This window comes from Stigmatopora nigra, chromosome 14 (assembly GCF_051989575.1).
Source record: "Stigmatopora nigra isolate UIUO_SnigA chromosome 14, RoL_Snig_1.1, whole genome shotgun sequence".
In the NCBI taxonomy this organism is placed as follows: Eukaryota; Metazoa; Chordata; class Actinopteri; order Syngnathiformes; family Syngnathidae; genus Stigmatopora; species Stigmatopora nigra.
Genome location: NC_135521.1, coordinates 7,769,956 through 7,795,319, shown reverse-complemented (window position 1 = coordinate 7,795,319; position 25,364 = coordinate 7,769,956). Strand labels below are relative to the sequence as shown.

The 25,364-nt window shown below is 40.5% G+C and overlaps 1 protein-coding gene across 13 annotated transcripts in view; it reads right to left on the bottom strand.

The window, feature by feature from the left end:
- The window catches only part of rapgef2b (Rap guanine nucleotide exchange factor 2b), a 52,634-nt gene that overhangs the window by 9,088 nt on the left and 18,182 nt on the right, over positions 1-25,364 (bottom strand). For 7 of the 13 annotated variants that reach the window (XM_077732570.1, XM_077732565.1, XM_077732571.1 and 4 more), the window contains 9 exons: positions 24,916-24,972; positions 23,127-23,210; positions 18,139-18,214; positions 16,941-17,108; positions 5,576-5,707; positions 2,512-2,689; positions 1,497-1,633; positions 576-734; positions 72-224 (listed from right to left, as the gene is read on the bottom strand). In XM_077732570.1, the coding sequence (XP_077588696.1) occupies positions 72-224; positions 576-734; positions 1,497-1,633; positions 2,512-2,689; positions 5,576-5,707; positions 16,941-17,108; positions 18,139-18,214; positions 23,127-23,210; positions 24,916-24,972 (1,144 nt within the window). Of the gene's footprint in view, positions 1-71; positions 225-575; positions 735-1,496; positions 1,634-2,511; positions 2,690-5,575; positions 5,708-10,239; positions 10,843-15,119; positions 15,416-16,940; positions 17,109-18,138; positions 18,215-21,019; positions 21,188-23,126; positions 23,211-24,915; positions 24,973-25,364 lie in introns of those variants that run through there. The other 6 variants (XM_077732573.1, XM_077732575.1, XM_077732576.1 and 3 more) reach the window with 6 other exon arrangements.

Sequence of the window (25,364 nt, the reverse complement as noted above, 5' to 3'; positions counted from 1 at the left end):
GCATGGCAGTGTTATAACTGAGAAAATGACGTTCAATATATTCATGGTGTCACTGTTGCACGGTTAGGCACCTTGATTACAATATGGCCTTTCCTGGTGCCCGTTCGATCCAATTCTCGATGCTCCTTAACCATGACGATCTCTCCTTCCTCTTCTACTTTCTGCATGTTTTTCTCCACTTGGTTGAGTATGCAGCAGTAGTCCTGCTGGGCTATGCACACAAACTGCAAGAAAGAAAGAAAAGACTTAAAAAAAATACCACATGGAATCTATATCGTCATTTAACAGATTGACATTGTATTATCTTGATGCCATTTACAAAAAATGGAGCAATGATGATGTTTAAGTGTGTCATCCTTGATGTTCAAAGTTAAGGTGAAAATGAAGACATTTGAAGGTGTTTCTTTGGTAGAACTTGTAACAAGTAAGAGGTCATCCCGACCATGTGTGAAAATGGATCATTAATTCTTCCCCTGGAGAGTGTCGCGTCATCAATAGCAAGCCTATGAGTGGCAAACGACCTCCACTATTACGGTGACTATCATCCGTGTAATCATACGTGAAAGACACACTACCTGGCAGTCGTCCACCTTGGTCTTCATGGCTCCCTTCATGAACTCCTTTTCCATGGTGGGCGACACCCCAAAGCTGTTGCCCATGCAGAGAATGTCCGTGCGGCCCTCAGGGTACGTCACCTCCACCGAGCCGTTCAAGATCACCGACCACGAGTCCAGCTGGAGATGGAAAAACAACATGGTACTTTTAGACACCAAGATGTCACTCATGCTGAATGTTAAGCAGTGTACGGGTAGAAGGCTATTTTCACCCATAAATTTATGGGCTCTTTCACTGGATGATAGAAGGTAACCAAAATTTACACTGATTTCAAACAAACTGAGCAGAACTAATCATATACTATATAGATGTAAACTTGATAATAGTAGTAATTGTTCCTCTTTTGATGGCAATGTGTTGAGGAACAGGGACATGATATTATATAAGTCATAATCCCACAAAGATAACGTCTAAGGAAGACTTTTTTTTTGCGCCCAACTTTTCTGAATAATTGTTGGTCCATCGTACTAGCATTTTGCATGGATCGTTAGTTCCTACGTTCAAAACATGCTCAGTGAATCCATTGACTAGAGCCGCCGGGCCTTCCATTGTGAGTCAAAACATAGCCATTTAAAGACGTGTCGCTTTAGCTGCCCGAGGACTTCCAAGGAGGACGAGACACACTGCATTCATTTTTAATAGAGCGGAAAATGAAACGAGTGAAGAAAACTATGACTTGTGAGGTGTATTTTAGGGATGAGAGGGAGAGTGAGATGGAGATATCAGTGATGAAATGGAATCATCAATGGCAACCAACGTGTTCACACTTAACAAGACAAATATATTTTAAAAAGCCCATCTTTCCCGCTCAATTCCAATCTTCTGAAAATAACATGATTTACCCCAATTTCCTATCATGTGAGTTGCCTTAATAAACTTACTTCTTCCCCATCATTAAGAACAATGGTACCAGCACGCTCCACAACAGCAAAGACCATGACGGCGCAGAGTTCCCGTCGAACTGACATGGTCATATTTGCAAAGGCTGGCAGCTGATGCATAAACTCCAGTAATTGCTCTGCGGAAAGAGGGAGAGAAAAAAAAAACTTTTATTTTGATGAGCCCCAAGTTGATGTCTTCGTTTGAGATGGCTGATCCTCAGTCACGCCCGACATCAATGCCATTGACTACCTGGGTGGGGAGCAGAATAAATGCTGACACGTCAGACTCAGTGACCTGACTGCAGATTTAAATTTGCTGCATCACACGTATTTTATTCACTTCTCAAAAATGCCTATGTTCTCACTAAAAACAAATTAAATATTTTTTTCTACGACAAGATTAAGAATAAACACATCATAAAACTCACAACTTTAACTGTTTTGCCTTTAGCATGTGCTCAATATCCCAAAATTTTAACCTGCAAAAAAAACTACTGATGCAAGCATGTCTGCGGTTGTCACGGCAACAAGCAGGTATCGCGTGTACGGAAGGAGGCGTTTGAATGTTTGATGCACTGGGTGAGGTGAGGCTGCAGGATGTGCTGAGAGTGACCTAGAAAAAGCCTGCTGGCATGAAGGAGGGAGGGAGGGAGGCAGGGAGGGAGGTTTGGGAGGGCTAGGAGACGGACGGGCAGGCTGCTGCTGCTGCTGGCGAGATGAAGAAGGCACTCACTCTTTCTCTCGCTACGACCGACTCATCCTATTTCTCCTCTCGTCAACATCGAGCCTGCTCAAACGTGCCTAACACACATCACGGAGTCACGGCTTTGATGAACAAACGTTCATCCATTGACACTCCTTTACTTTAAATGGATTACACTAGTCTACTAGTGATAAAGTCATTGGTGGGAGGTTGTATGTTGGCCAGAGGAAGAATATATCCTTATAGACTAAATCACATCGAATGGATAAACCTCATCAAGTTTTGTCAAGTGCGTGTGAACCATCGTCTTACCTATGTCGTCGTCTGTCCTGTCCATAGGGTCCTTTTCTAGGCAGTCTCGGACAATGTCCCGGCTCATAAGGGGATCGGACGCCCGCTCAATGTCCTCCTCATCGTCGTCTTCTTCCGAGTCCACGGCTGTCTCTGGCAGGCCGCTCAGGTCCATGTCGCCGGGTTCGTTCTCGGTGGCCTGGGGAAAAGAAATGGACAGGATTTTAAAAAGTATTAGAGGATTTATGACGAGTGGTGTAGTGCTTTTCCTGCCATCATTATCCAACAAGGTTGCACGATCAAGCCAAAGGTCAAACATTTCCATCATTGGCTTCCACAGCAAGCAACAAGCCAAGAGAAAACCACAGTATTAGCAAATAGACATATTTAGCTTAAATATAAAAAAGAAATATATGATTAGCTAAAATACAAAGCTGAAACAAAACACAAATATGCAATACACAAAAAAAATCTTCAAAATAATGAAAAATGTACTATAAAAATATTTGACAGGAATCAAAATTGAACAGATAAAAATATTAGGTCGAGTCGGGTTTAAGAAAAAGTAAAAATACAAAAGTCATTTAAAAAATGTTTCATGTTCATGAATATCAACAGATAAAATATGGAAAAATAACAACAACAAAATATATGGTATGAATGAAGTTTACTGTATACATGAACATATTACATGAAAAATGAATTGAGAAATATATTTTTTTAAAATACAACCAATCCAACATTAGCCAAGAAATCATTGAGAAAACCCTCAATTCTGCAATCACTGCTCTGCACCATGATCAGCCAAATTTAAAAAATCCAAGTCAAAGTTAAAGTGTGTTCATTAGAAGGTAGTCTTCCATTTACCAGCACACAACCACACGTCGGTTCTAGCACTGCATGACAACTACGTGCATAGAAACAAGCTCATTAACTCCCAACCTCTTCCAAACCCTCAAGTCGGCGCGAAGCCTGCCGGCAACATCCTGTTCTTTGAAAGCCGTCATGCAATTACTTCTGCCTCGGCGCCTTCAGAACAACAAAGCAGGGAAAGAAAATGGCAGACGCAAAAACACCATCCTCAAGCTCACCTCATTGTCAAGGGAAGAAAAAGTATTCTTGGCCAAATGTCCACAAATTCCCAACGCCAGACGCATGTTTGGTAAACATCACACTTTGGAAGGGACCTGTCCCGAGACTCAACTAATCTTGTGGCATCTCCTCAAATGCGAACCAAGACTGTAGAAGCCCATGAATGATTCACCATCACTGGGTTGGACAGTTGGGCGTGGACCGTTCGGTGGGCGAGGCCGCCCTTGTAACCATTTTGATTCAAAATGACAACAGCAGTAATGCAACAATAGCAACTCGCAGCCATGCTACTCACATATTCTCCATGTTGGTAAACAAATAATCCCTCTGTATCTCTGGTTTATTTAGTTTCTTGTAGCCTTTAACTCATTCACTGCAACTGGGAAGGCTGACATTGAGTGAGCATGTTACAATGCTATTGACTGCCAATGAGTTAATACATGTTAAATACCCAATCTTTTATTCATTTATTTCGACCCAGATTTTGAACCTTTGAAAAGTCACATGACCTGGCCTGATTTTCCATCACACAGCCATGAAAGAAACAACAGTCAGACTTAAGAGTTCAATGAATGAAGACCATCAAACCAAGTGAAATGAGGCCACACTAAAGACACATATGCCCAGTCACCCAAGGCTTCTTTTAAAACAACGTGCGACAGAGTGCAGGCCCCGCCTCCTGTCATCCAAAATCCATATAAACGTGCAGCCAGCGTTGAAAATTAGGCGCTGTTAATATTTCATCAGGTCTATTCTAGGATCAATGCTTTCAAGGGCTGCGTGAAGGGCCCGTGTCATCATTTATTCAAGCATGGGCAAACACACAAACACTCGAACAGACACAAACCCAACCACCCCGTCCCGCCATGTTGTTGTCTGAGACCGTGAGAACCAGCCCATGACAGTAATTAAGCTTTTTACTCATTCTACCCAAAGCTCCAAAGCCAGAGCAAAGTGGTCATTTAATATGAAAACAGTGGCTGATTTCATAAAAGTCGCAGTCGAGAAGTACTGCATTGTTAACTGCCTGTTAAAGTACAAAAAACATTGTAGAAATACAGAAGTAAATGAAAATGTAATAGGTAAAAAAAAACACTAAATATAAAGTTACATTAAAAAAATGCAGATTAAAAAAAGTTTGAACACCCTGAAATACTTATAAAGTAAAAAAAAATATGGTAAATATAGAAAATAAGAAAATATATATTTAAAATTGAAGTAGTTCATTTCAATGTGGCCTGGGATTGGTTGGCTAGCAATTCAGGGTGTCCACAACTGTGTCAACAGTTGGGTTGGATTGGCTCCAGCACCCCCGTGACCAGTGACATTAAGTGGTCTAGACAACGACTGAATTAATTCATTATAGAGTGCTTGAGTTTCATGCCACTACGATACCGTAAACACACTGCGTGTGTTTGTGTGACTGCCAGGTGGCCTTTAGATCACCGTCTCACACTTGCCTGTCAAAACACAGTAACTCCAACGCACAAATATAAATGTCCAGGGCTTCTTAGTCAACCATGTCCAAGCGACGAAAGAGCTTGATGCTGAGTGATGGCATGGACTATGTAAAATGGAGCTCGCAAAGCATGTGATGGATGGCATTAAGATGCGTAGGCATTAAGAGGCTTAGTTGGCACAAGATTTGGCACTCTTTTAAGCAGCGTTATTTACGCCTGCGGGGTGTCAGGATGCCACTTTTTCTGTTATTTTATAAAAATTGCCATTTGTTGTACTGTTAATATGAACTGCCACACCAATTGTGCCCCATTCCACCTTTAAAGAGGACTTTGGTGGCAAACATCCAAAAAGTATGTCCACATTTTGACTAGGAAAACGATGATTCTGCTATAAATGAATCGTGAAAAGATATAGGCCGCCTACACTTACCTGGACTCTCAACTGTATATGAGGAATGACCAATGAAAAAGAACGAGCCAGTTGGGAATATGGGCTAAGGGGGTTCCTTTTTCCCTCTCTCTTCATGCCTCACCTGGTAGATATCTGACAGGCTGCTGCTTCCAGAGTCGCTGGTGATACTACATCCCGAGTGGCTGGAAGACACATGCGTCACCTGTGGGTGTAAGCCGTCGGCCAGGTGAAGTCTGCTGAAGTCTGCAGGTAGCTGCACACACACACACCATACGCACAGTCAGAATGGTGACGCTAATGACGGCGAGGGACGCTATGGGAGACCTTTTTTTTTTAAATCACAATACTAACCAAGCCAAGAACTAAATTCACACTACTACACTAATTTTGAATCACAAATTCAGGGGAAAAAATGTGTAAAATACTTCCCCGATTAAATTGATGACAATTCCACAACCTCATAAATAGTAAACGGTTTGGATATTTATTTGTGTGTATGTTTGCAAAAGTTACAGCAAGCTAATAACAATAACAGCACCGCACTAAGCCAGAGGCGTTCCCGGTGAAATGGAGCAGTTAAGGAAGACTGTGTGCCGGCCGGGGAGGTGTTGTTGGCCAAGGACGAGCCCCCCCAATCTACCAATTCAGTGAGTTCAGCCAGCCAGATAATTAAACAGCATGGCATTCTTTTGACACCCTGCAATCACGCCTCACCTCTAGTCCCAAATAGTGTTCTCATTTTACCTGCCATAGCCCATCCATGTTCATGGACATACCAGCCAAGAGGGACACAAGTGTGAAGTTTGACCGGCAGTTTTTTTTTTTGGACTATTTGCTCAAGAGATAACCCTACCCTACCAATATTTCAACCCCAATAGGCATCACACACATAAATACAGTCTCTACACAGGGAACATTTAGAAATTGGCCAATGGGGGTTGACCCACTATCTGGTGTTCCGCAGTTTGACTGGTGGGTGGCACAAAGATGTAATATTGATAGTGTTCTACACTGCCAGCTGTGCAAAAGGCCTCCCTGTTGGATATCATCTCTAAAGCGGGTAAATAAACCATGGAGCAATATAAAATATTCATAAACACTGACCCGGTGAACCACTTTTTGACTCTTTGATCACAATATTTGCATTGATGCTGGATCATTTATGTGGACTACTTCTTTTCCTGTTTAAATGGGTCTTTTAATTTTCTTCACTATTCTACATTTTGATTGCACGCTCTCAGAAAACATGTGTTTAATTAGAAACATGTTTTGTTTGTTTGTGTTTTTTGAGGCGATGAGTGTGTTAACTTGTTAACAATGCTTTTGCATGGACTGGAAATGAATTAGTACTTCAAATTATCTTTCTTTTTCAGTCATTTAGCAAGTGCAAAGTACACGGGGCCAGTTGTGCAGAACCGGTCGATATGTGTTTATATGACCTACTGATAATGAACTCCGCCCCCAGTGGTTTTCACAATCACAGTGAAAGCCCCACAAAGCACAAGACCCTCCCCCATTGGTAAAGAGGATAATACAACACTTAATCCTTTCTCTGCACTCATTTAGGTCATCCATCTGTGGGTCAATAAGCCAGCGACCAATCACTCTATGAACATGTGCTTTACTAACCTCCTGACTGGGACGGCATGCATTGGAAACAATGCTACCCTCGGACAATCGCTGGCCTTCGTTAATCCGATAGAAACATATAGCAATATCACAAAGCCTGTGCTCTACCTTTGCCTAGACCGGGTTGAGTGCCTGTACTTCTACCGATGCATGGGAATGGGCTGGTCCAATCAGCTGTCACCGAGTGCGACAGGGGAGTGTTGGATTAAGCTATGTGCTAATGCCAGAGCCCAAGAGCGTGCTCACTAGCTGGCTTCAGCCTACACGTGAGCAGATGTGGTTCTCCTTAAATTACAACGCAGACCTAATGACCTAGATTGGCGGGATGGGAAGCACGAGACTGCCGCTCAATCTATTCAATGCCTGGCTACCGTGCCAGAAAATCACTGCGAGACGTCCATTACAGTCATGAGCGGCTAATGCGAGTATCCAGTGATGTGGGAGGCTGAGGCGAGGCCCATTTCCACCACACAGGAGAGTACACAACATTACATTTTATGGTTTAATGGTCAAATTAAAGCAGTAAATACCGGTGTGGATGATTCATGGTAAGTCATCAAAGGTTACCGTTACACAATCAGGGATATTTTAATGTTGTATAATTCAATGTTGCCCATCACTCTATAAGCACATATTTTTACAGGTTCATTTTTGTTTGTGTAAATTTGTGTGTGAAGTTGACCACTATGCAAGTAGTATTTTATGAATGGCAAAGGTTGGATAAAGAACGTTGGGGGGGGAAAAAAAAGTCTAATAATATTAGATAAGGCTTCAGTCCCGCTGCTATTTACTCCTTAGCCTGTCGGTGTCCCTGCCGGGATGATTGAATATTTACCCAAGCTATAATAAATATGCTAACGACATAAGCAAACAATTAAATGAAGGGAGTGTGACAGCAGATAAGGGGGCTATCAAGTAAACAAGAACCATTACAAGTGTGCACCCATTGTGCATTATGTGCTCAATATTGTTTTTATACCAGGAAAAATGTAGCTAAGGCGCAAACGTTTACAGTTCCCAAGACAAATCGCCAGATCAGCGTTAAAGGATCGGGGTTAACGACAAGAAAATGGCTTTGACTTGTAGATTGTTAGCACCTGACGTTTACATGAGGATATGCGTGTCCCCATTGGCTCATTAAACAACCCGGGGTCACAAAATCCCATACATTAAAGCTAACTATAACCTATGAATCTAATCTTGATCCTGTAACCTAAATCCTACTGGACGACAATATTAAATTGTGGAGTAGAAGGGCCTGTGGAAATCATTTTTTTCAGAAACGACATCATGTAAAAAGATAATTCTTTGTTTTTACACTCATCATGTCCTAATTAGCCTAAATATCAAAGAGAAAATTAAAATGCATGCCTTGCAGGAGTTTGGGTCTTGGGACGTTAAGGGGCGGAGGGCTTGATTTAAAGGACTGTGTGAAGACTTGGCTGTGACACTGTCAGCTTTGACAGGAGCGAGCTCAGCTCCTTTAAGTGCGCATGCCTGTGCTCTGGGAGTGGAGAATGTTCAGCACCATGGATAGCAACACTGCAGAAAATATGACCCTAATGGTGTAATCAAAACCACAAACTATTGGAACTATTACTTGTAATCTAGACTATAAAGAGAAATATGGATTAGGAAAAAGATACAAACATTTTAGTCAAACTATTTTTATACTCATTACATTAAAATTATATTATTCAAGTGAAAGTAAAAATAGTCATCCAAAAATGCATTTAATTAAGAGTTTAAAAGGGTATTTACAAAACAATACTTTACTTAAATGGAGACAATGTAGGATATTTTTTTAAACAATGGTTTCTTTTTTGGACAGTGTGATGTAAGTGAACTGTTATTATGCACCCATATGAGCCCCATGAGCTGTTACAAATGAGGCCAAAAAATACACAAGAATAAACAAATTCCAACTACAAAAATCAACAAAAATGAAACAACCGTCCAAAGACAATGGGTGGTTTCTAGTGGAGAAAACATTAACTAACTAGAAAAAAAAATTCTATCGGTGCAAAAAACTGGAGGTTTAAATCTGCGCTTTCAAGTAATGCTGACAGAAAGTCCTCGATCTCAAGTAGTTAATTTTTTACGATGCATTCAAGTATATCTAATATGTAGAATAAAAAGGAAAAAAAATATTGTAGTGTATGAGTAGCGTTTCTTATCAAGTCTACTATGATAACTATGATTCTTATCAAGTCTACTATGATAACCCTGCTCGTAAAAGTACATTTAACTCCAAAAAGTTTTTATTTTTCAAAAACTTACTCAAAAAAAAATGGAACCCTCATTTATTCATCCATTCAATCATTTTCTAAATCCCCTCACAATGGTGGTTATGGTTATGGTGGGTGCTGGAGCCTATCCCAGCTGACTTTGGGCACAAGGCGGCGGACGACACCCTGAATTGGTGGCCAGCCAATCATGGCCCACGAGGAGATGGACCACCACCATTCACGCTCACACTCATACCTACGGGCCATTTAACCAGCCTACCATGCACGTCTTTGGAATGTGTGGTGACACCGGTGTACCCAGAGAAAACTCATGCAAGCCCAGATTCCACATTTTATATAAACACACACACACACACACACACACACATACATTATAATACCATCAAGCAGAATTGGCTCCTCATTTTGCATGGTGTCTGTAAAGGATGTGCTTGATGATACCATAGCAACCATTTTAGCACAAGAATAGGCCCATCTTTTTTTCTGTGGCGTGACATTATCAGACCTATTATCTACAAATACGTAGTGTAGCTTAAGTTATGTATAAAAAATAATGCCACTAATATTTGAGATGGTGTTTTTAAAGAATACCATCATCTTACCTTGGAGTACAAAAATAAGCCTTTGACAATATGGAACATCGACTGTAGTTCTATTTTTGAGCGGTTAGAATGCCTGCCACCAATGCACGATCATATCATGGCATCTAGGTTTAGCATCTTGTATTCCTGTCATCTCTCTTAAAGAAACATTATGAACTACGTGCATGTGCGCGTGACAGAAAAGCACATGGCGTAAGGTTTCTACTACAACACACTGACACATATTCCTGGCTACACTGGTATGGTTCCCGAAGAAGTGGAGGGTCAAGGACAAGGCTGTACATTGGTGTCGCGTTGCTACTCACCGGCGTTTTATCTTGTTGGCTCTGCACTCCATTGCTGTCTGCAGCTGCTAACGGTTTCATGGCGATAACAATCCTCTCCAGGGCTCAAATTCTACCAAAATCTAACATCCCCACTGTATTCTCCCTCCCTGAAGGGAGTATCCGCTAGATTAGCGCTCTGAATTCAGAGTGTTGAAATCCAATCCAGGAAAAAAAACAGGGGAGAAAAAAAAGAGCGGAAAGGCTTTAATTTTTTTTTCTCCCTAAAAGGTTTTTTTTTAGTCAGCGCTACGCCTCCGCTGCCTTGCCTCCATGGCGTTGGGAGAGAGGAGCATCCTCCTTACAAAAAAAGAAGCCAGCGGTTTGTTTGTCAGCTCGGGGGATGGATGGTGGGGTGGGTGCATGTGTGTCATGGGTGGAGGAGGGGACGGAGGCTGTGGTGAAGTGGGAAAAAGGAGGAGGGCTGGGGGGGTTAGTATTGTAAGCGCCTCCTTCCTTACGGACACCCCCAGACAGAAGGGATGGAAAGAAGAGCCGATATGGATATGAAGGAGTAGGAATCAGAGTCTCTGCTACATGGTCTGGCTATAGACGGTTGTCATGGCAACCGTTTCCCCCATAAAAGTGGGTGCTAAAAAGGACGCCATATGAAATAATAATTATCACAAGGAGCCATGATGTCACTGCCTCTCAGCTGGGGTCTCCTTGGCAACCAGCCCCTCCCATCCTTGCTTAGTACAGCCTCTGGGAGACAACGGTTGCCGTAGCGACGGAAACAGACAAGTGGGAGCGGTGCAAGAGGCTGAGAGGAAAGTGTCACCTCGCTTCTGTCAGATGGCATTATGGCGTCCTATGACGTCCAATCAAATGCTGTTGTCACTTTCTGTTGGACATTTACAGTCATGCTTCGAAGATCAACATGTAGTGCAGGAGACTAAACCTTGTGTTTTACACATTTTAACTCTGTCTTAGGCAGACAGAGTTCATTTTGCAGAGTGTGGCAGCAAAGTTAGCTGACTCACCGTGAAAAAAATAAATCCCAACCTTGAACACCTTCAAATGTAATGTAACAAGTAATAAGAACATCAGGAAGGTCATTTTCTTTCCAACAGACAGTTTGAGCATCATTTTGGACAGTTCTTTTCAAGGTCAAACAAAAATATATGCATCTTATATTTGCTATCAAGCACTAATACTTAATGCAAGACCAAAAATTCTGGGTTTGTTAAGAAAAGAATCTGAACCACGTTAGGCAGACGGACATTAAATCAGTTACATTTATGAAATTGCCAATGATAAAGATGATTCCAGTTAGTCACATGCAAAACTTTGCCACGCCAAACCAATCCCAATTTGCATGAGTACCAAATTCTACTCTTTTTAAGGAAGTAACCAAGCCCTGTATCTCAATGTTAACCCAAGTCAAACATTTCTGGATATTCACCCAAAAAATGGAATTATTCTTGGCCAAATTCCCACTGTTCCTGTTTCATGGCATTTCGTTTTTTAAAGAGCTATTAGCTAAGATAGGGCACAGCATCACAGCAGCCAGGATGTACAACGCAGCAATCTGTAAACTATACTTTCCAATCATTCACGATTTTCTCTAGATATAACCTTTCACTGCAAACATGAGATCAGAACCTATAGCTTTGCTATAGGCTCTACAATCCAATAACATTGCACACGGTTTTTAAATTAGGCCATTTGACAGTCTGGGTGCACTAGGAATGACCCGTTAAATATTTTATTTCCTCTGATCTACAAAGAGTTCTTTCATAGCAGGATGACTTCAAATTTTAAAAAAATGACCAAGTGTAAACAATTTTTAAACATTCTCCAGATGGTAAGATCAATTAAAGTAGAAAAGTATCTGTTCTGGCTCTATTGAGTGCAAAATAATAAGGTAGTCAAATGGATTAGCCAACTGATGGTGTTGTGCTTCATTTGTCTGACTTCTGTGGGATTGAGACCCCCTCAGTGGTGGTGTGTGTGTGTCCAAATTGTCGTGTAACTGTGTTCCTTATATAACTGGAAATGAATAAAATGTATTATTATTGTCTTATCCACTGATAGAGACAAAACGAGTATTCATTTAGACAGACAAAGCCTTGCTCGCGGATATTTGGAGCTGGTTGGGGGTGGGGACCCCTCGCCCGGTCCCCCATTACCCCCTCCCAGCCATGATGTAATGCTTCACAACCATAACAAAAAGGGCTCAGGTGGTGAAGGAAGGGGGGTTGCTAGCCTATCTTACCATTACATCACCATCCCCACCCACCACTACAAAAACAAGGGAGGGTTGAGGGGTCAGATCTAAGGAATTATATCAATATTGATGAGACTTACGACTTCTAAGGCGCCTTCTTTCAATTTTTTCAAAGCTAAAGAACTCAATTATTCTTTTTTTCCCCTTGATTAAACAAACAGCAGTTAAATGTGAAAAGATATGTTATGAAGAAAATAATTAAAAATAATAAAACAGCTGACAATTGTGCTCGCAACGAAAGCTTGACATAAGGAAGAAAATCTGATAAGGACATTTCCCAATTAAGAAAAATATGCTGCCAGAAAGTAGTTTAACTTTCACAACATTTAATGGTTTTGTCTACCACAAGTAGAGCACCCAAAACTTATTTTTGAAGCCAGGTCTGAAAAGATAAAGACAGTCATCCATTTTAGATAGAATATGATATTTTAAAAACTTTCCAGCCATTTCTTAGGATCCCTGGAAACAAAACTTCATGGACCATTAGCTGTAGTTTTCCCACCCACAACTAGACAGTGAGTCAGAATTTCATGAAGCTTTTCATCATAAAACCTCAGTACAAAAAGTCTCACTGTACGTATGACTTATTTGCATGCAATTCTACTTATCACACTGTTGAAAAAGAAGGGAAGATTTGTGGTTATGTCACAACTAACTACACAACTAAATAGCACAGTTAGGACAAGAAAGGCAAGGCAATAACCAATGTGCGTCCCGTCCTCCACGGACCACTTCATTCATCATGCTGCCATCGCCTGCAACTAATTCAGTTCGTGGACATTCAACGTTTTTTTTTCTCCTGCCCGAGCAGGTTGATGGAGAGGGCAAACGTACGTCCCGCCCTGTGCCCCCCGCCAAATGGCTGCATAAATCATCCATACCAGCAGCTAGTTCCGAGCCATCACATCTGAGGTTAATGTGTAACTAGAAGCTTCCGATTTGGGTCGGGGAACAAGGTTCGCTTAGGTCACCAGGCAAATATTGTCCAGCTCTACTACCGGCCAAAACATTCCAAACGTGACTGAATTGAGGACAAATTGTAACTACCAGGGTTAACCATGCACAGTGGGCTGGATAAAGAAGAAATATTAGCCACAGCAACGGGAAGAACTCCCAAATATAGGTGAAAACCCGCCACAGTTCTTCCCCAACTGATTAAAATATAGCCTACGATCTGTGGGCTATTTATTCGAACAAGTATATTTTTATATATGTACCATTTCATTTAATTTGTCAATCAGCTGCAGATTGTGATAACATTTTCCTGTAAAATTCGCTTCCACTGACTATAACTGCTCATACACACTACTGCATCTTCTCTTATAGATTGATGTTATCTACATTTTTTTATTTCATGCCATATGCACAACAACTTTCCACATGTTGTAAATGTGGATGTAAATGTGCCTGAAATAATGTCATCCCTAAAGGCATTTGGAAATGAACTGTGTTTGATAAGAATAAAATAAAAAGCTATTAAAATGTCAGTCATACCGTGAAAGCACCTCAAATTCGGGCTGGTGCAGTGTGTAAGAAATGAACAATGAATAACAGTCGCCTCTTCACTGCATAATTTGCATTTTTGGAACTCAGCCAAAAATATCAGTTCTATTTCGATCCCATCTTAAATGTTTGATCATGTGCTATAAATAAGCACAGTGGTGTAAGGTGTGGAGCCTGATTTGTATATTATAATGGCTATAATGGCTAATAGATATTGGAGTTTGTTTATGTATGTATATGTGTATGTATGTATGTATGTATATGTGTATGTATGTATGTATGTATATATATATATATATATATATATATATATATATATATATATATATATATATATATATATATATATATATATATATATATATATATATATATATATAACCCTATATATACCCTATAACCCTAACACACACACACGCACACACACATTATATAGTAAAGCACACATCTGAAAATGTACTATGTACTGCCAAACACTTATTGAATCGTTCATCCACACCTGAGGCAGCCTTTGTATGCGAGCCTTGCCCAGGTTGGTCACAAAGGACAGTGCTAAAAATAGACAGGCGGCAGGTTTGTTGTCGGCTGACTTGCAGGTGTCAGCGCTAGACACTTCTGGAAACAACGACACAAAATGTGACAGTGATGCTTGTATAGGACCCTTAAATTTCAGACACCCAAAAATCAGAATACACTGTCCGCCTCTCTGTTCAATTTCAAGTGCAAGACTTCCATGTATTTTATTCCACAATACGATGACAAATTCACCCAATGTTTATGGATGGTTAAAACTAGTTTCCCCTATAACTGCTGAAATGATCATCAACTTAAAAAAAAATGTCCATTAAACAGCTGTTTCAAACACAACTACACCCACTGAATACTAAATAGACCTGAAGACATCAGCTAAATGGTAACCATTATCGCCTGCCGTGAGAGATGCTTGGGCATCGTTGCCCTGTGAGCCACCAACGATCGAAAAGCCATTAAGTGTGCAGACATTTCATTGCTGCATAACAAAATGCTAACATATGTAGCTGGCTGAAATGTTTGTATGCAGGGTACATTTAGTGCTAAGAAAATACTGCTAGAAACACACAAAACAGATTAATAGTGACATGTAAGGTACCTTATTGTATTCCTGGTAGCCGTGGAAAGAAAAAGAAGAGATGACAGTTATCAAAATGTTCCAAGGGAGCTCAAGCTTTGGGTGGAGCATGAAAAACGTTAAAAGGATGGTAAAATGTGGATTGTATTGACTCACTTGTCAAGGGAGGGAAAAAAAGGAGATAAATACCACTGAGGTTGAAAAACAGATTCAAACAAGGATGACAAGTAAACAGAAGTCTGTAAAATGAGGAATCGAAATACTACTTGGGAGTTTTCTTTAGAGAAATAGAGATGGTATAGCCAGTGCTTTATAATTCTACCATAAAATGTCTTTGTCAACAAAAGAATGATGTGCTTTCATTTGTATTAATAATAATGATAGTGGATAAAAACCAAAAGATAATGAACAATAAAAAAACTATCAGTTCGAATAAACTATTAAACATGTACATTTAAAGCTGAATTGATTAAAAATATCATTTTTTATCTTGTGTTATTTAACATTGATGCGGCTGCCTAGCTCTAAGACTTCCAGACTGACATTTCAAAATGAAGCAGATTAGCAGGCTATGCCAGATTAAAATCTGATCAATTTCTCCAAGTCACTCCTTGGTTGCCATGACATCCTTGCTATTTCTTCTCTCTCTCTCTCCTCTCGACGGGAGACAAGTCGCCATGAGAAAGTTGAGCGCAAACATTTTTCGTGTCAAAAACAGAGCTCTAAATTTAGAAGGCAGGGCGCGGCATCATGGCCCTTTGCCGCAGTTCCCTCTTTTTGGGGGGGTTCACAGCATTCCGGGAGGGCTCGGATACACGCCGGGAATGTGAGGAATGCAGCGAAAATGTAAAGAACAGGAAAAACACTGTGCAGAGACTGCACACTGTGGGAGCGCTCCACTTCCTATTCCCAGGAATGACTGTAGTGTATTACGATGCAGATTGATGTGTGTAAAGATTAGCCGAGTTTACAAATGATAAACATTTTCACATAGTGTGGCATTTATGATCAATCTGTTTGCAAATACTTCCATAATTTCAGACTATTCAAAGGAATGGATGGATAAATGTTTAAAATGACAGAGAAACGGCTTGAGAAATACAGTTAAAAGTGCATCAACTTCACCGGATATTTACAGATGAGTGGCTGAGTGGATGATGTATAAGAGAGGAAGAGAGACAGAGAAATTGGTTGGTAGGTGGTCAGAGATTGACAATCAAAAGACAAATTGATAAACTATAGTAGAATATTAATTTCAGACAAACTACTGAATGCTAGATACTAATACAAATATTCTAACAGCCAATGTAAACTACCTAAAAAGCAAAACTAACAATAAACAGTGAGAGGGATTGATGGGCAAAGTGATAGTATTCTATAAAGGAAGGCACTATCTGAGATTCTATAGTTAGGTCCATGCTTAGGTGGGTGGGTAGGTAGGGAGGTAAGTAGGTGGGTAGCTATGTTATTCTTCACTTTCAAGCATCGTGTTGTACTTGAAGTGTTCAATAACAGTATTAACAGTATGACTTGAAAACACAGCAAAATTGGAAAATAGCTTTGCAATCAGCTAAGGCATAACCATGCCCTAATGCACTTGGACAGAAAAAACTACAAGGGAAGCTCACAAAAGTGTGTGTTAAAAGACATTGAACAATATGGATCACCAACTTGCAAGGAAGGGCAACAACCAAAACTAACTACAAGGAGGAGCAAAGCTGCTTCTATAAAACCTCCACAACAGCACAAACAAACACAGCAACAGCAGCAGTGATCTAGCAGAGTGTGAGTTAAGCGAATGAAGAAAACAACAGCGCAACTTCCACTCCTCCCCAAACTCACTGTGTGGTAGCCCCGGGCTACAGGTGGCTTCCCGGCGGGGTACGGATCCACCGTGTCGATGATCGTCTGCCGCTCGCCTTTCTGGTTGATCTTCCGGAAGCGTCGACGAGACTGGCGGTGGGAAGCCTGTCTTTGGAAGTACTCCTCATTCTCGTCCATATAGTCCACCTGAGAACCAAGCGGGGGAGACTGTGAGCTCCAGAGTGGGAGTTTTAAGGGCATCAGGTCAACAACACACTCCATAGCATGTTGTTTCAGAGCAAAGAGTTATCATTGTTATTATTTTTCTTTTTTTTTTATAATTTCTTCCATTGCTGAGGTATTTCACGACATAAAATGACTCATATGCTCAACCGAGGTAAACTAATCATCAAAATATGAAACAAACCTCAAACCATTGATTCCACTTTAAGGCAAAAGAGAAAACTAGAAGTCATCCAGTCATCGTCTCTCTGTCTGACTCCTGCCTTTTCTCCTTCCTTTGATTTCTCACCGCTTCACATTCCAACAGCGACTGGGATTACGCCACTGAAATATCCCTCTTCCGCTGCCATGACAACCGTCTCCGGTTGCAAATTTTCGCACGTGCAAATCAAACCTTCTATTTCTCCCCCTTATTGTTTTCAAACGTACATTCCAAATTGAAGGATCATTGGTTAACTACTATTTCAGGAGCATAATTTCAAGAGTCTGCAATAGTGAATGTAATTTTTTCTAAGGGGAGGATGCGCTTGGTGTGGGGGTTTACGGTGCTAAAATGATAGCTCAGTCAACACACATCCCGTGCAGCAATTATGCCATGAGCAAGAGAGATTAGCGGGATCCGCAGCAATCTGACGCACTGCCGGGCAGCTGTTATTTGGAAACATCGCACGCCAATGCTTGGAGAGAAGAAAGCTTGATAGGCTACGATTAGATAGGCAGGAAAACAAAAGTAATACATAGAATGTTGCCAATAAACCGAACAAAATTGTTCAAGAGACCCTAAAAAAAATCACTAGAAAGTCAACTTTCATATGAGATTTAAGGTAATAAGTGTCAACTACAGTGACCAGGGTTCAAATAAAAGACAATGTAGTCAGAGAAGCAAAAGAAAGTGACATTATTTCAGTGTAAAACTGGACAAAACACAAACAATGACCACATTCCCACACAGACTCTATTAAATGTACTTTGATTAGGGAGATTTTGGACTCACCACAATCATCTCGGATGGCTCGAGTACGATGCACTCGCATCCACGTCTCAGGCTGCCTGCCGATCGCTTGCCGAAGCTGCCAAAAGAAACCCAAGAAATTATTAAAAACTGACACACAGCCAAGAAAATGCTTTCTCATGGTAGGCTATGATTAAAACCAAAATTAGCCCATGCCGGGGAACTTTTGAAGCTCAGCAATTTAAACAAATACATTTAAATTAATTTAGTTTTCATCATTTGAATAAATCTCCCCTGTTAACAATTAAGGGTGGCACAGGTGTCAAGTGGTAAGCACGTCCTCCATTACAGATCGAGGGTTCAATCCTCGGTGGGTGTCCAACATTCCTACCCTTGTATCACATTCTGACTGAATTGAATTGTTGTTTATATAATGAATTTGATTTGTTATTTGTTCATATATAATTGCTTGATACCGTGTACAGCACTCTGTTGTTTTATATGTGCTTCATAAATAAACTTTAATTTGACCTGCTAATCATATGCAAAAATAGTGCATGATTCTTGGCAAAGAACCATGAAATGAAATGAACATTTCAGACCTACTTAAACGTTGCACATATGGGAATTCCTCCCACATCTGGTATTACTGTCTGTTTGACGCCTTCATTTTTTATAGATCCACTATGGAATGTATATGTGAAATCATTCAAAGAAGGGCATTCAAGTCAAGATGCCTCCCTACCCAAAGAGGAGTGCTCACCCTTGGAAAGGTCCACAAGCATAACTTCAAAATTTAAGCTCGCCGCCTTATAGGCGGTGGGCGATACGAGAACATATTAAAGGACTCCAAATATCCCAAAGCAAGCAGCACTGGTCGTGGAAATTATGGGGGGTGCTTGGCAAAGAAGGCCTTATTTGTCAGGCACAGAGATATCCTTGTTTGTCGATTGTAGGACGTGTCTTCATTGACGATCGCATCATTGAATAAACTTTTGCAACTCAATTATTAATGAACCCTGATGCCCTCGTAACGGCATCATGTTATTTTTTTTCATTTAAGCTTTATTAGACTAGATAGCTACAGTGAACAGCTATACAAAAGTTGGCACTTAAGACATTATTTTGTTATTGTTATGAATAACTTCAGAAATTAATACAATGTTATTAACTTTGCTGTGCTTGACGGTAAACTTTTGAAATAAGTAAACGAGAGTAGACAGATTTGTTCTACAATTGCATGCAAGTATGGAATTTGTGAGATTCCAAATGGGTACTTACTCCAAATGGTTTCATGTTTGTTAGGTTCAACCAAAAGAATTTTCTAGGCTGAATACAACAGGTGGGCACAATTTTATTGTACCTTCTGCCAACATACATATCTGGTATAAAGATAAGGACGATGATATAGTATATTTCATATATGCTAGTGTGCCACGACACACTGATTGGACATCACTGAACTAGGGCATGAACATGCAGTAAGCAGATCCCTCGTCGTCATCCAAAGGCGTCATTCCAGTTCATGCAGCTGGTGTCTTATTTAAAGACAAGTTCACAGCTCCATCAGGTGACCGGCACCCCCTTAGCAGCCTTGTAGCCCAATCGACCTCCCGTTATACAACACGGCCGAGGTGTTTGGAATGTCATAGCAAATACATCAGACTACATGAGCCGCCTTTTCAGTCTGTGAGCCCGACGGCCCACTGCCAAAGCCTAAAATCCATTCTACTGCCGGCGACTCCACCGGTACGCCGCCTAATTCCGGCTGGAAGAGGGTATAGAGAAAGGCATGATGCGAGAAGGGGCGGGGTATAGGCTTTTCCACAAAGCCGTTCAGCAGTGCAACAAGAGGGTACACCAGCTTTTTTTAAATGCCGCCGTGCCTTTAAGAAGGACAAAGATTAATCCTGCTGGTTATGCAAGACGTGGAGAAGAATGAAAAGCCAGATTGGATTGCCCTGGCCTCAAAGATCCCCTCCCTCCCTCAGGGTGGCAGCTGACCACCCAAAAGTCTTTCACCTTTGTAAACAATTCCTCCAACCACGTGGCCACAGATAGCATACGTTCCGTACCTTTCCGGAATAGACGCTGACACCCCACTGACGAGAAATCTACAATGGACGCTGGGGTACTTTCAGATTCCCCAAATAGAACAGCCTCAAAGAAATCCAAACAAAACCATCATTTTAACAATAAACAGCTTGATTCATTTTGGTATTGTAAGTCATTTAACTGGAATATATTGTGAAGTAATCATATATTTTATTATAGGAAACCCTTGACTATTTATGTATTGCAGAAATAAAGAGAAACTATTTAAAACAAAAAGAAATTATTCCTTTGGCACTGCCTTTTAAATAAATAAATGACAAAAGGATGAACTATCTGTTGTAATTTCGTAAAGCGAACACAAACATTTGATGATGCGCCATCAAAAAGTGTTTGAAAAATATAGATTTTTTTACTATTTTTAAACCAAAAAAAGGAATAGCCAGTACTGATGTTGTCTGCAAAATGATACCAAAGAAATAGTAGTTTTAAACAGTTGCATATTTATTAGAGTGCATGCATTGTATGGGTTATTTACGACCTTAAAGTTTTGGAAATTACAACCTGTCTGTTTTTGGCGTACTGTGAAACACCCATGTTCATTTTGCTATTGTATAACCTATCTAAAAAGAATACAGAAGAAGAGTTTGGAAACTTTTAAGAGTGTATCAGTCAACCGCCACTGCGCCTTCCATTCCCCGCAGCAAGGACCCTTGTCTTTTGACGTTTGTCTTCAAAAACATCTTCGACTCCAGATCCAAAATAGCTCCTGCTGCGCATTCCACGCCCTTGAAGGCTTCACCCGCGCCCGGCTTACATTTTAACATCACAACCACAACACGCCACAGGGAGTTAATTGAAGCTTACCCACCCAGCAGCAGAGAGTGACGCTGCCACTTGATAAGATTAGATGAGCCTTTGCCTTCCTCCTCCGCAAATATCCCACAAGGTTAGTCCCTCAGTTAAATCCCGGGGGCATGTTTCTGGTCTGGAGACGGGAGCGTATATCCCACCGTGCACACCCCATCAACGGTATTGTGAGAATGAGAGTGTGTGGCTGGCAGACCAGCCCCCGTCCAATGGCTCAGCCCCTTTAGTGCCAGCCCCCCCCACCTCCCGACTTGTAACGCGCTACGTAGCCGGCATTCCAGTGTACGAATCACTTCCTGCTACAAGGGAGTCAGAAGGGTGGAGTGTGTCATTTGTGAGGGGGGAAGGGATAGCAGGGAGTAAGAACTCACTATTCCGCAGAAGTTACTCAATGTTGTAAAAACAGTAAATCAAACGGGATGAGGATGCCTAGCTACCTTTCCAATACTTTTGAAAACCTCCCCCATGCAAAGTAGTTTTTTTTCAGAGCAGCAAACAAACAGAATATCCCCTAAAAGACAGTTTCATGCATGCATGCTCTCAGCAGAGGCATCTTGTTTAACTCGTCAACAGGGTTAGACAGCAATAGACGTCCAATATACCTTGAGCACATGACTATACTATAAGACACGTCAAAAAGCTGCATACACCTAATTTTACAAAACTATATTAGTCCATTTATGAGATACACTGGACTATATAAGCCACAGATGTCTACATTATATTATGGGATATTCATGGCAAAAGCCAGCTCTATCGCCTGTAAAAATACAAGACGCATTATTAAACTTGACTAAAATTAGAATACCTTATTTATTCAGACTCTTAAGTCTAAATCAGTCAAAGAATACCCAATGAAGATAAAAAAAATATACTACATGTAAATTGCTCTAGAACATAACAATACCCCCCCACCCACGGACTAACGCCTTAAAAGTAAATTTGCTGGATGGGAAATTCTTTGGGTAATAAGAGAATGAAACAAGAAGTGAAACAAAGTTTCTGGCGTTGCCGCACAGCACTTGACAAGAAATCAGTGAACTCTGCAAACCTTCACCCCAGCAGGTCATGGCGCAACATTCCTTAGCTGAGTTCCAATGTAATTTGACATTCCTCGCCTAGACGGGATACGATGACTTGTCAACCAAGTGATCACCAGACCGGCGCCAGTCAGCTGATATTTATGATACATTTTCATCAATGTGGGTGGGAAACTAGCATGAAAATAAGTGTAATGATATTGACTATCTGCTCAATAATGGACTTGGAAAAATTAGCAATTAAAAAGATCCAAAAAATGTGATTTTCCTAAACATGAAACGCCTTCTTAGAAAGACGACAGAACAGAAATCCCACAAGATAATCATTGAATTGTTGAGGATAGTAAAAAGGCAAACTACCAAAATGGTACTTTCCCAAATGAGAACGCATAAATTCTGCATTTAGATCCCATTCATGACCTTAGCCAACCATATCAGAGAATGAATCAGTTGTAACATTACTTGTGTTCATTTCAAGTACATAATCCGGTTGTGAATGTATGCCACCAACTTGTCATGCTCAACTTATCTAGGTTACGTTTGATGTCGCGTTGGCCTCTGGGGTAAACAAACTTTTTCACTTAATGAATCGTTCGTTGTCGGCTGGCGCTGCCGAGAAGCGTGGATAAAACAGTGTGAAAAGTGTGTGAGATTCAATGGGTAGTGTGAAAAGCACCAGCAAGATGTCTCACTGGACTTCTTTTCAGATTTTTGTGTCAAAAAACTTTACTTCTGTGCATTTAGTCATTATGTTGCCAGAGTTTTACGAGTTCTTCTAAATCACAAGAGGGGGAGGGCATGGTAGTAATTGTATTTGAAAATTCCAGTGCGTGAATCTCGAAAATGACCAGAGAGAAACTCCCGTCATCGTGTAGCAACGCAACCCGGTAAAGCAACTCCTCTTTTTATCTTGTGCAATTCCGAAAATGTATCACCGACGAGTCAATATAACAAAAGCTGATTTTCCAGACCACCCCCAACATTGTTATGGTTTCAAACTGAAAATACAACTCATGTTAAAGAAAAAAGGAAGAAAAAAAACCAATCAGTTAACAAAAAACACCTTACCTGCTTCTAGGCAAAAACATGGATTCCTTGATGAAGACAGAGCCCGACAAAAGGATGTACCAACAGCTTCCAATGTCATCTGGGCTGTGAGACAAGAAGGTAAAACAAAATATTGGATACAGAAAAAAATGGTGGTGCTTTTTTTTCATAAATAAGAAACGTGAACTGCCATTTCAACAACTTACAATTTATTTTGTATCAAAAATTTCCCATAAGGTTTTTCGTAACTTAAATATTTACGAAGTAGAGACATTTGTAAGTAAAGGTGGAACTTTACTAAAACATTGGTAAGTAGCATGAACAAATGGTTACTAATTCTCTAAAAATGCACACTATTGTACACTGGTCATTAATGAAATACAAACAGTGTCTGAGAGTGCAGACAGGGGAACTGCGGATGAACCGCTAAGCGCATCCCCATCCACCCACATCCATTAAGACGCCCAAGGAGATGAGGAAGCATAGACAGGAGTAAACTCGGGGTGACCTGGCGCAATGGCGGCGACGACGCTGTTGGCTGTCACAGCCTTTTACAGATAATTGCCAAAGAAATGTACACAGAATCTCCCAGTGGGAATATTTTGACAAGTTAATCTCCAAACTTTCCCCAGTTCAAAAGCAGCTGTCGTGTTGAACAACTGCATTAATGGAGAGATTCCAATAAATCGAGTGCCCAATAAGCAATTTAGGTTGCATCTATGGAAGGCAGAGTGCTAATGAATTTGCGTGGAAAAGATTATTAAAATGTGGTTTTATGTGCCCCTTTTACATTGCTTTGGCGAGTGGACTATGAGTCGGCGAATGGAAAATTTGGAGGGGCTCAGTACATAAGGGTTTTAGATTTGCAGAAGTTCCAAAACTCCCTAGGTCCTAAAAATGTAAAAAAAAAAAAATCCGGAACCTTGAAACAATATTTTATCTTCTGTTGTGGGAAAGAGTATCATTAATTATCTTTTGAGTATTTTGGACTTCCCCAAAGAAGGGTACAATGTAATGGATGTTTTATTATTCCATTTGACTACAAAAAAGAAGTAACATAAGAAAATGCCGCTGGCTGTTGCACTTCATTTTAATGGTGACACAGGCGGGGTTAAAAGGATGATCACAAGATAGCAACCTCAAGTAAAAATGTGTCAGGTCAGCCTGTTATCTACGAAAAAAACATAATCTACAGATATTAAATCTAAAGGGTTTGGGTTCTTTTCACAGTATAGGCACTTTTTTACGAGCTTGGGATTGTGTAAATGTGTGTCTGAGTGTATGAGTGTGTACGTGTAAAATGAGCACTTTCTCAACAATTACCCCTCCGTGGTTACTGATAATGTGAGTGTACTGTGTAGTAGTAAACTAGGTCATGTGAGCATGTCATTCCCTTTTATGTGATCCTATATAAAACCATTTTTTTAGATTAAATAGAAGAACATAACAAAAACTATTGGGACAGGATGAAACAATGGCCCTTTTCCTTGGTAATTTCACGAGAGGAATAAATCATAGACGTGCTTTCCTTCCATTTTTCAAAGATCCAAACATGTCACAGCGTGCCAATAATTTTCCACGAAAAGCCCAAGATTGCTTTCAGGAGGGCAGTGATAGTCAAACAGACAGCCGGATGCATGTAACCAATTTTTAACTCCTGCTTATTAAATCACGCCTGGCAGCAAATGGCTCACAGGCTAAGGGGTCGTGTTACAAAGTTATGTACGGGCACCAGAAAAAAAAGACATCTACATAATGATGAGTATTCATTCAAACTACATCATAGTCTAGTGGTTGATTCTGTACTTACTAGTAGAGCACTTCGTTGGCTTCGTGTCGTTCGTAGCGCACCGTCTCACACATGATCCTGCGGGGACAGACGACAATTTAGAAACTCGAGGAAGACTTACAGAGAGCAGATTTCGGCCTAAGCAGTCAAATTTAAATAACAATACAATTAATTTTACACTTTGCATATTGTTTATTACGTTTGGTCATTGTGTTGAGTATTTCTTGTGAGTCTGAAATACATGTATTGTATTGGCTAGTGTGCACTTTCTTTAAATAAGAAACCAAATTTAAGACCCTCTTCTATTTCAAATCACAAGAAACATATCCCGAATGTAAGATTATTACCCCTTTCTTCGCTCATTATTGAGTTAAGGCGAAATTAATTTTGACCTCTGTAACCTTTAAACTTCCTCTAAAATACAATTACTTGTTCCTTTTTTATATTTACCATTTTTTAAATCGATTGAT